At 41.6% G+C, this 9,982-nt stretch overlaps 1 protein-coding gene across 1 annotated transcript in view; it reads right to left on the bottom strand.

The window, feature by feature from the left end:
* Positions 1–4,735: 4,735 nt before the first annotated feature.
* Positions 4,736–9,982, bottom strand: part of OGFOD3 (2-oxoglutarate and iron dependent oxygenase domain containing 3) — a 43,398-nt gene continuing 38,151 nt past the window's right edge. Inside the window, exon 9 of the mRNA XM_070739801.1 lies at positions 4,736–4,981. Coding sequence (XP_070595902.1) covers positions 4,845–4,981 — 137 coding nt within the window. The 3' untranslated portion in view covers positions 4,736–4,844. The remainder of the gene's footprint in view (positions 4,982–9,982) is intronic.

Genomic DNA, 9,982 nt, shown 5'->3' with positions numbered 1-9,982 from the left:
AAATTTTATATTGGAAGGAGTCAACTATAAGCCTATTCTCAAGCAGCTGTAAGATGGAAGCACTTTTGTCCTGCATTCTCATTGACTAAAACAAAGGTTGAAGCGCTGAAAGGTTGAACTGATCTAGCAAATGTGATGGTAATAATTTGTGATTTGCATACAGGTAGTCCTTGAATATGATCATTAACTGAATTGTGCCTGATTTTACAACCTTTTATTGCCACAGACATTAAGGAAAACACTGCTGTTTTTAAAGTCAATCCAGCTTTCCTCATTGCCTTTTGCTTGTTGGAAAACCCCTGGGAACATTGTAGTGATCCCAGGACCCTGGAAAGATATAGTTTGAAAGATATAGTTCAATGGTTCTGAGATCTCGTCTGCCAGTTCTTTTAGAACTTTGGGGTGCAATCCATCTGGTCCTGGTGATTTGAACTCATCGAGGGTAGACAGATGTTCAATTACAATTTTTTCCCTATTTTAACTTGTGTTCCTAATCTGTTTTTTGTGGTGTAGTTTTTGATAGGTTAGACTGGTTTTTCCCTTTGTGTAAAGACTGATGCAAAAAAAACAAATTAAGTAGCTCTGCCTTCTCCTTGTTGCTTGTCACCTTCTTGCCACTTTCTCCCTGCAATGGACCAATTGTTCCGTGTCTTTTTCTTATTTTTAATATGTTGGAAGCTTTTTTTGTTACATTTTACTTTTGTCCCAAGCCTTTGTTTATTGTGAGCCTTTGCTTTCCTTACTTCGTTTTTACAGGCTTGGGCTATTTGCTGGTATTCTGCCTTAGTTACTTCCTTCTTTCTACTTTCTATACTTGTCCTTTTTGTCTTTCAATTTGTCAGAGAGTTCTTTATACAGCCAGACTGGTTTCTTTCAGGACCTATTGTTTTTCTTCTACACTGGTTTTTTGCTAGACTGGGTTTTTATAATCTTGTTTTTCAAAATTTCCCAAGCTTCTTGAGTTGTTTCCCCTTGAGGATTCTCATCCATGGAATCCTTCCCAAGCTCTCTCTAAGTTTATTGAAATTAGCTCTATTAAAGTCCAAGACTCTAGTTTGAGTTTGTTCTACTGCTTGTGTTTGCATAATGATGAATTCCAATATTGCACGATCACTTTCCCCCAAGGTTCCTGTAGCTTCAACATCTTCTATCATTTCATCTCTGTTAATGTTAAATAAGAATTAAGTCCAATATGGCTGATCCCCTTGTTCCCTTCTGTACCTTTTGGTTAACAAAGTTGTCTGCTAGGTTTCTTAGGAACCTGTTGGATCTTTCACTTGATGCAGAGTTTGTCTCCCAGTTGATGTCAGGGTAGTTAAAATCCCCCATTACTATTCTAATGTGCTTCCTACATACCTTAGTTAGCTGACTAGCAAAAATTTCATCTACTTCCTCTGTTTAGTTGGGTGGCCTATAGTGTAGACTGATGGCAAATGTCATTCCCCCTACCCCCTTTAATATTGACCTAAATGCATTCAAGATAATTTTCATTATTGTTGTGCTCTGTTTCTGTAGAGATGTAGTTATTTCTTATATGTAGTGCAACTGCACCTCCTCTTTTATTTAGTTTATTTCTTTTAAACAATTTAAATCCATCTAGCTATATATTCCATTTGTCAGTCTCACCCCACCATGTTTCCCTAATGGCAATTATATCATATCTTCTCTCATTTACTTCAATTTCTAATTCACCCTGTTTATTCCTCATACTCTGTCAATTGATGTATAGACATTTAAACCCATTTTGATTGACTTTGTGTTTATTGTATACATGAATTGTGTTGTGCCTGACTGCCTCTACTTTCTTGCCACCTGTTTGATTAGTGTACATAGTATGACATTCACTATTAAATGTTTGTAAAAGTTTTTCAGATTGTCTAATGCAATTCCTGTTGTTCACTCAGAAATTCACCAAACCATTCTTGGAAACAACCATCCAGAATTCTTTGGGTCAGATCATGCCGTATTTATTCAATTTCAAAACTAATTAACGGATTAAATTTCAAAACATCTAATATTTAAGAAGTGTTGTGTAAAAGCTGTCTCACAGGAGCAAATAAATTTTGTAAAAAGAAAGAGTTAAAATTATTACTGTTTTATATGTGATATTTTAACTCATAGTACTTTCCTATATAACAGGAGTGTCAAACTTAATTTCATTGAAGGCCGCATCAGTGTTGTGTTTGACCTCAGGGAGGTGGGGTGGGCTTGGCCAGCTCAACACCACTGTGTCAGGGGGACCTGTGATGGCCCGAGTGCTCTGCCAGTGAAAACTGACTCAGTTTCCAGCTGCAACAGTCTCCTGCAACCATCTGCCAGCAAAAACAGAGCTTGGGAAGGCCAGGTACACCCATTTTCACCAGCAAAGGCACTGCGGGCTGGTCCTTTGCTGTTTCCAGGGCAGCCCCGAGGGCCAGATCTAAGCACCCCGTGAGCCGAGTCCGGCCTTGAGTTTGACACCCTTGCTATATAACTTGCTTGTAAGATTTTCCCCACAATTAAAGAATATACAACCAAAGCAGGTTCTTCTTAAATTTTCCTTTTGTAGAAGAATGCCACTGAAATACTTATTCTAATAAGTACAATGGAATTCACATGAATCAAATCTATTGTTTCCATTTCTAATATATTTTAAGTCCTGCCAATTTTACTTAAAGGACTTTGAAGTTATTTTTCACTTATTACTCACTTGAATAAGTGAGGCAGCAAGACCATGTTTATTCCAAAGCATACTTTAATCGATTTTCAAATCACTTGAATATTTATAACCTAAGATTGTAAGATTAAACAAGCTAGTTTCCCCAGGCAAATAGAGAAATTGAATCACTATTAAACACATTATTTAGTAGTTTCTTTTATTCTAAGAAGCCTCCTCGTAGTTGATTATATGAAATCATGGCTGAGATCATATAAAATTGGTTTCTACAGAGAAAATTCAATCACACAGCTCATGGCTTCTTCTAAGGAAGAACATATTAAAATAAGCCAATCTAAAACAAAAATCTGATACCCTTTTGTAAAAGTGCAGGGTACACTTGTGTAAAATTGTAAAATTGCAAATGATTAAAGCCATATATCAATTGGCTCAGAGCAGGAGTAAAATTCAGCAGGTTTTGACAGGTTCTGAAGAACTAGTAGCGGAAATTTTGAATAGTTCAGAGCAGTGTTTCCCAACCTTTTTTGAGCCGCGGCACATTATTCACACTTACAAAATCCTGGGGAACACTGAGCGGGGGGGGGGGGGGAGCGGGGGGGAGGGGTTAAAATGTTTGGACAAAAAAACCCTCTCTTCTTCCCTTTCGCCCTATTTCTCCCCTCTTTCTTTCCCTCTCTCTCCATCCTTCTTTCTTTCTTCCTTCCTTCTCTTTTTTGCTTTCTCTCGCCCTCCTTCCCTCCTTCTTTCTCGCTTTCTCTCTCTTGCATTCTTTCTCTCTCTCTTTCTGTCTCTCTTGCTATCTCTTTTATTCTTTCTTTCTCTCTCCCTTGCTTTCTCTCTCTCTTTCTCTCTCTCGCTTTCCTTCTCTCTAATCCTCCTTTTTCTCTCTCTCTCTTTCTCTCTCGTGCACCACGCCGGCAACATAGAGAGAAAGAGAGAGCGGAGAGAGAGTGGAGGGCGGCTTGCCGGTCCGCGGACCCCTGGATCAGTGGCCCCACATCCAACCCTTTGCCCTCCCAGGTGTCTATGGCGCTCAGCGCCCGGCCACGCACCGCCTCCGTCTCCCGGTACCCTGCCCGACTTCTACCTGCAGGAACGGGTGGTGGGGCGCCACGAAGGGCAGCACTTGGAGGCCACCACGGCACAGTTGTCATCACGGCGCAAAGCCACGCAGTCCCGGATAGCTCGCTTCTCCGGCCAGCAAGCCGGCTGCCTGGGAAAACCGCGTGCTTTTCAAAGGCGGCGCTTTCCCGGGCAGCCGAATTTGCTGGCCGGAGAAGGGAGCGATTCAGGACTGCGTGGCTTTGCGCCACTTCAAAAATTTCTGCGGGGGGGGGGTCCTAATGACTGTGCAGGCGCACGCCCACGCAGCTTAGAAACAACAGTGGCCGGCGCCCTCCCACCGAGCCCCAAAAGTTCACTTCCCGTCACCGCCAGGGAAGCTCCAGCCAGGCCGGGCTCGCGGCACACCTGACCATGTCCAGCGGCACACTAGTGTGCCGCGGCATACTGGTTGGGAAACACTGGTTCAGAGGACTGGCAAATATTACCTCTGGCTAGCCCGAGAGTGAGGAGGGAGTGAGGATTTTGCAGTATCCTTCCCCTGGAGTGTGGTGGGAATGGAGATTTTGCAGTATCCTTCCCCTGTGGCCTACCAAGCCATGTCTATAGAACCGGCAGGAGAAAAAATAGAATTTCACCCCTGGCTCACAGGTGTTCCAGGTTTTTATTTTCCAAAATATAAACAACTCTATGTGGGTCTGGAAAAAGGCATGATGAAACTCCTTCCTTGAAATATATTCTAGAGTCCATGAACATATTTCATGGGACGTCACAAATTAATTTTGAGAATAATTGATGAAAAAGAATATTTGTAGAAATTACATGACGGAATGATACTGTTTCCCAGGCCTATTGTGCAGTACTCAAAAGAGATGGGAAAGAAAAGCCAAACCATTTTAATTACTATCGTATAAAAGCAATGTTATAAGAAACTTAGAAATATGGATCTTAAGGCACTGTTTTTGCAACACATAAAAGGAAACAAAATTTTTAAAAAAACTACACACACACAGACAATTTTCTTTAGATAAAATTCAGTGGAATTTATATGGTAATTTAAAAGTCCCTCCCCCCTGCCCCTCGGACATACAGAGTTTTTCTTGCCAATCCATCTGGCTACCACCTGTCATGTTAAAACAGGATCCTTGATACCATGGTCAGGATTGCAGGTAAAGGAAATGGTGATGGCATAGCGAGTGCCCCAGTGGACCTTCTCAACATGATGGAGGTTTTCCGAGCCAGATGTGAAAAACGAAACCCGTCCTGCAAAACAAGAATCTACAGTCAGGAGCAGAGCGAGAAAAAAAACATCATTTACCTGATTGCTGATCCCGAGGAGTCTGTAATTAGCCACTCAGCTTCAATGGTAAAGCTACCGTGTTTCTAGATCAAAATATCATTATGCAATTAACAGGATTTGAGAAAGCCTGTTGTTTTTTTAATATGTACATTCTTTGTTCTAGAATTATTAAAAGAAAGGCTTCAGCAGGGGAGCAAAGAAAGAAAGAAAGAAAAATCTTTGAATATAGCCTTAAGTGAAGACAACTTCTGATTAGGGTTGTGCACAGCTTTGGTTTTGAAGAGGAAAAAGTAACCTCTATCAGCAATTTCTTAAACCAAGTAAAGTCTTATCCTGGAATCAACCACTATAGATGCTGATTCTGGGGAAACACCCAACTCTTATAAAAAAGGTGCAAATTAGTATTAAATAGAACATCCAAAGCATTTTCTTTTCATATAAATAAAGGCGAATGTATGTACCCCGGGATAATATTGCAGGATCCAATCCTGGCCAGTCACCAGGACCATAGGTTTTGTCTTCCAAGCTTTCAGACTCATCCTGGAGCCCACCTTCAGGGAACTTCTCTTTAGCAGAGTGTGCTGTTCTGTACGTAGTAATTATCATGCATAACTAAAATAAATACACATATAAATGATGGATTTCCTGATTTGATCTGATTTTCTTTATCTTCACAAGATGTTAGTTGGGATGTCATTTGCTTCTTCTGCCCAGCCCTCACCTTATAAGTGCCTTGATAGGTTGGTGGTAAATCAGCACTTATGTTGACTGACACAGGGAAAGTCTCCAAGGCATCACTTCCCTGGCTGTTTTTGTGCCAGCTCATTCAACAAACTTAGTAGCTACAAAACTGAATGTGTGTCCTTGTTCATTGCATTGTGAAGCTACCAATTGTTGTGATTCCGTCTGAGGCTCCTCAGGGAACGGCTGAACCTCTGCCGGCTCCATGCTCAGAGGGGGAGGATGAGGAACAGGAGGAGGAGGAGGAGGCCCAGGCAGATGGGGAGGAGGAATATCAGTCCGAGGGAGAGGGAGAACAGCCTGAGTCCCCCGGGGTGGAGCTCTCCCCAGCAAGCAGCCTGGAGTCCTTGGATGAAAATGCACAAGCCATCATCGATCTCAGGCAGAGAAGAGCAGCACAACAAAGGGGACAATTAGCCAGGTATTTCCAGCCCTAAATAGGCAACAGCTGGGTTTGGGTGTGGTTCTCCCCAGAAAGGCTGAAAAGGCAGACCCACCCTTCCTGTATTGTGGAGTATTATCTTTGGGAGTCCTGGGACCTGGCTGTGATCTTTGGCGTTTCTGACTCTGGCTTGTGGCCCTGAAGGCTGAAACCTTTGGGGGAAAGACGTGGGTCTTATTCTCTACAGTGGTGTGTGTGCCAGCAAGAAGTCTGCTGTATTGTCTGGCCGTCATGACTCTGCTGTGAAGCCTCATAGCCTGTCTGTTGGGAAGAACAGGTTTTTCTCTGTGTTTGTTTTTCCAACTATAAAGTGCCTTTGCTTTTACCAGCGTGTCTGGCTGCTTTTTTCAGTTGGTGTTGAAGTCTGGGGGCACCCAGACAGAACACCAATAAGTTCAGGTCTCCTCGTCTGATTGCTTGTTTGTATTCTTGCAACCTGGTGGTTAGTTTCCTTCACCAGATGGGCTCCAGCGCCACTACAAAAGTTCAAAAAACAAAATCTCAGGTCCAAATGACTGACCCAAATTGGATCCTGCTTTTTTTTCTCCTATGTACAATCTGAAGGACTGCATAACTTTCCCTTGATTCAGCTGTGTGCTTTTTCTAGAATAAAACTTTCTGGAAGAGATTTGGTTTATTTATTTTCTTATATTCTGCACTAAAACTACTCAAAAGCTACTTTAGCATGTAAAGAATTTTAACACCTCATATTAAAATGGATTAGTAGACTATTCGTGTGGGCTATGGATGTGCGTGGATTGCTTGCTTATGTATTGAGTACTACACTGGTACAATCAAACAATTCAGGTGTGTTTGGTCTTTAATAGTTTTGTGAGAGTGCAAGCATACAAGGGAGACAACAATGATAAAAAGACTACTGCACCAACTGTAAAAGACTGGCCAGTACTGGTAGATAGATGATAGTTGCATCATTTTGTGAAGATAAATAGAAGCTCGCTTTGACTATATGATGAAGAATAAGCACTAAAATGTTTACACAAACCATATTGTCTCATACTACAGTATTCCTAAATAAAATATACTGTAAGGAATGGATTTCCTATGAAAAGCATAAGGTTATAGGACAAACATCTTAGGTGTTGTACATGGTTCAAGAGGGTAGTCTCTCATTATTCAACACATAACTTAATTGGAATAAACTCCCCTAACCCCCCCCCCCTAACTTGCTAGAAAATACTCAATAAGCACAAAATAAAATCAAATATATAAAAAAACCCATTTAAATGTATGTTATTTTGTTTCATAATATTAGTCACATTAAACAAATTGGCTGTAATATACAACCATGTGTGTAAAACATTTTGGGGTAGGAAAATGCTAGCAATGACATGACAGCTCTCTCTTCCTAGACACCAACCTTTTAACTTCCAGCCATCTCCCACTCTTATAAAAGCATCACATTATGAAAAGGAAATGCAATTTCAGTTACCAGAATAGAAATCAGAATTCCAATCACTTACATTTCTGGTTGTGCAGCTCCTCAATAGTTGGAGTGAATGTGATACTGAACAGCAAGCAGTTCAGTTTTCACATTGCAATATTGAATTGGACTTACAGGTGAACATTATTTATTTATTTATTCATTTATTACTTAGATTTGTATGCCGCCCCTCTCCGAAGACTCTATGTCTGCCCCCCCCCCCCCCAAAAAAAAAGATGCAGCCTTCTTTCCTCTTCCACTGCCCAGAAAGCTATGAAAACTTTGGACTTGGGATGGATAAACTGTGCATACTATTTTTTTAAAAAAATGCTAGTGTAATAATACATAAAAGGACTTTCCCGTGCCTTTTATCTATGAAGGGTTTCCCAATAATTTAAACAATGTAGTTATTTAGTTCTACTCATATATATGTTCATTTAGCATTTATAGCATATGGATATGAACAGATTCTCAGCTCAACCCAACATGGGAAATATACAGCAGTAGAGTAATTAATTGTTAACCTATGCAGAAAGTTTAAATATAGAGACAAGTAATAATGGAGGTCTGCTTTATCAGGTCTGCTTCTAAATATAATACAGTTCCATTCAATTTTCTGGAGTTCAACAGGAGGCCAAGTCATTTAATGTAAGAACTCTCTTTTATTTCAAAGTACAAATAATATGTGTTTAGAGTTCACCAATAAAAACAGTTTCAAATTGCCACATTACTAAGATGTAAATGTAGTCTAGTTATAACAGAATAATTCAGGCTTTTCTCCCAAAATGGATAATTTTAAATAATACATTTTTTTCCAACTACATCAATTGGCAGTAAAAATAAAGTTACAAGAGCTCTGAAAAGAAAGCATATGATTAGATACGACACTTGATGTTAGCTCAGTCTGACTACTTGTGCTTGATGTGAAGGGTACGTTAACATTCTAGCTTATCAAAGAATGAACATCATAGCATTCACTTGTCAGTAAGAATGGCTATCAAATCTAGCCAGTTCTGGGTATGGTTCATTGCCTCATCAAAACCAAGAACATTAGTTCTATTCAGAGTAAGCAAGAGCAAAATACAGACTTCTGACTTTCATTCCAAAGGCTCTAGTTAATACTGTATAAAAAGTAACCCAGAGATAAAAAGGCCTGAATCCCTTAGCCAGACCTTGCAACTAGGAATAATAGGAGAGCATGTGCTAGGCCAGGGGTCTGCAATCTGCTGCCCTGGAGAGGCATATGGCTCTTTGGGCCCTCGGCTGAGGGTCCCTGTCACCCTATCACAGCAGAGGGATGAAAGAGCCATCATCCTGTCACGACAGTGGCATGGCCAGAGCCTTAGTGTGGGAGCGAAGGACTCTTTTACTTCCTTTCCATGGCAACAGCATTCTGCCTTCATTAAGGTACATTTGCTGTTGCCACCAGCAAATAGGGCTGGGATAGAATGGATGGGGGGGGGGCATCCCTCAAGCCTGGCTTTCCTCCTTCCATGTCAGCAGGGCCAAGAGAAAGAAGGTGGTGGCATGGGGAAGTGCTCCCCTCACTGGGATGGGCCAGAAGAGATGGCCCAGCAGAAGCGCACCCATTGTCGAGTTGGATGGCAGAGAGGCCTGGCCCAGCTCTCACAGAGAAACACTGTTCACTGCCTTTGATACGTGCCACTTTCTATTTCCTGTTTCTTCCCTATGTAGCAATGGCTGGGGCCAGGAAAAAGAGTGTTAGGGTTCTTTCTCTGTGGGCGTGTCTGTTCTCACTCTCTCGGAAAGCCCTTCCGCCTCTCACGCTTTTCGCTACTCATTTCTCTTTCTTCCTTTTGGAAATCCGGCCTGGCTAAGGAATGAGCCCAACCCATGGTGGAGGCTTCCCTCCTCTTTCTCCCTCTCTCAAGATCACCTGGCTAACTGTGAGAAAAAGAGAAATGGAAGGGAGGGATGGAGAGAGAGAGAGAGAAGAGAGAGGGAGAAACCTATTTCCGATGGAAAACAAAACACAGGGAGCCACAAAATCTGGATAGCAGTGTCTGGTCATGTGACTGGATAGGAATGAGTGTCGTCGAGTTGGCCATACCCTCCCAGGTTTTGTGGCTCCCATTGTTTTGTTTTCTGTGGGAAACAGGCCCAAGTAACTCTTTGGATGTTTAAGGTTGCAGACCCCTATGCTAGCCTATTGCTCCTTCTCTGGGAAGACAGAAGGCTAAATGCCCCAGAAGTAAAAAAAACCAGCAACTATAAATTCCTATGCCTATGCTACAAATCTGTTATTCAGGTCCCATGGGGGAGGGTAAGGGGAGAACCCGAACATTGTAGGTCACAAAAAACCCCACATTATTTAAAATG

This window comes from Erythrolamprus reginae, chromosome 2, assembly GCF_031021105.1.
Source record: "Erythrolamprus reginae isolate rEryReg1 chromosome 2, rEryReg1.hap1, whole genome shotgun sequence".
Classification (NCBI taxonomy): Eukaryota; Metazoa; Chordata; class Lepidosauria; order Squamata; family Dipsadidae; genus Erythrolamprus; species Erythrolamprus reginae.
This window is presented reverse-complemented; position numbering and strand designations above follow the sequence as displayed.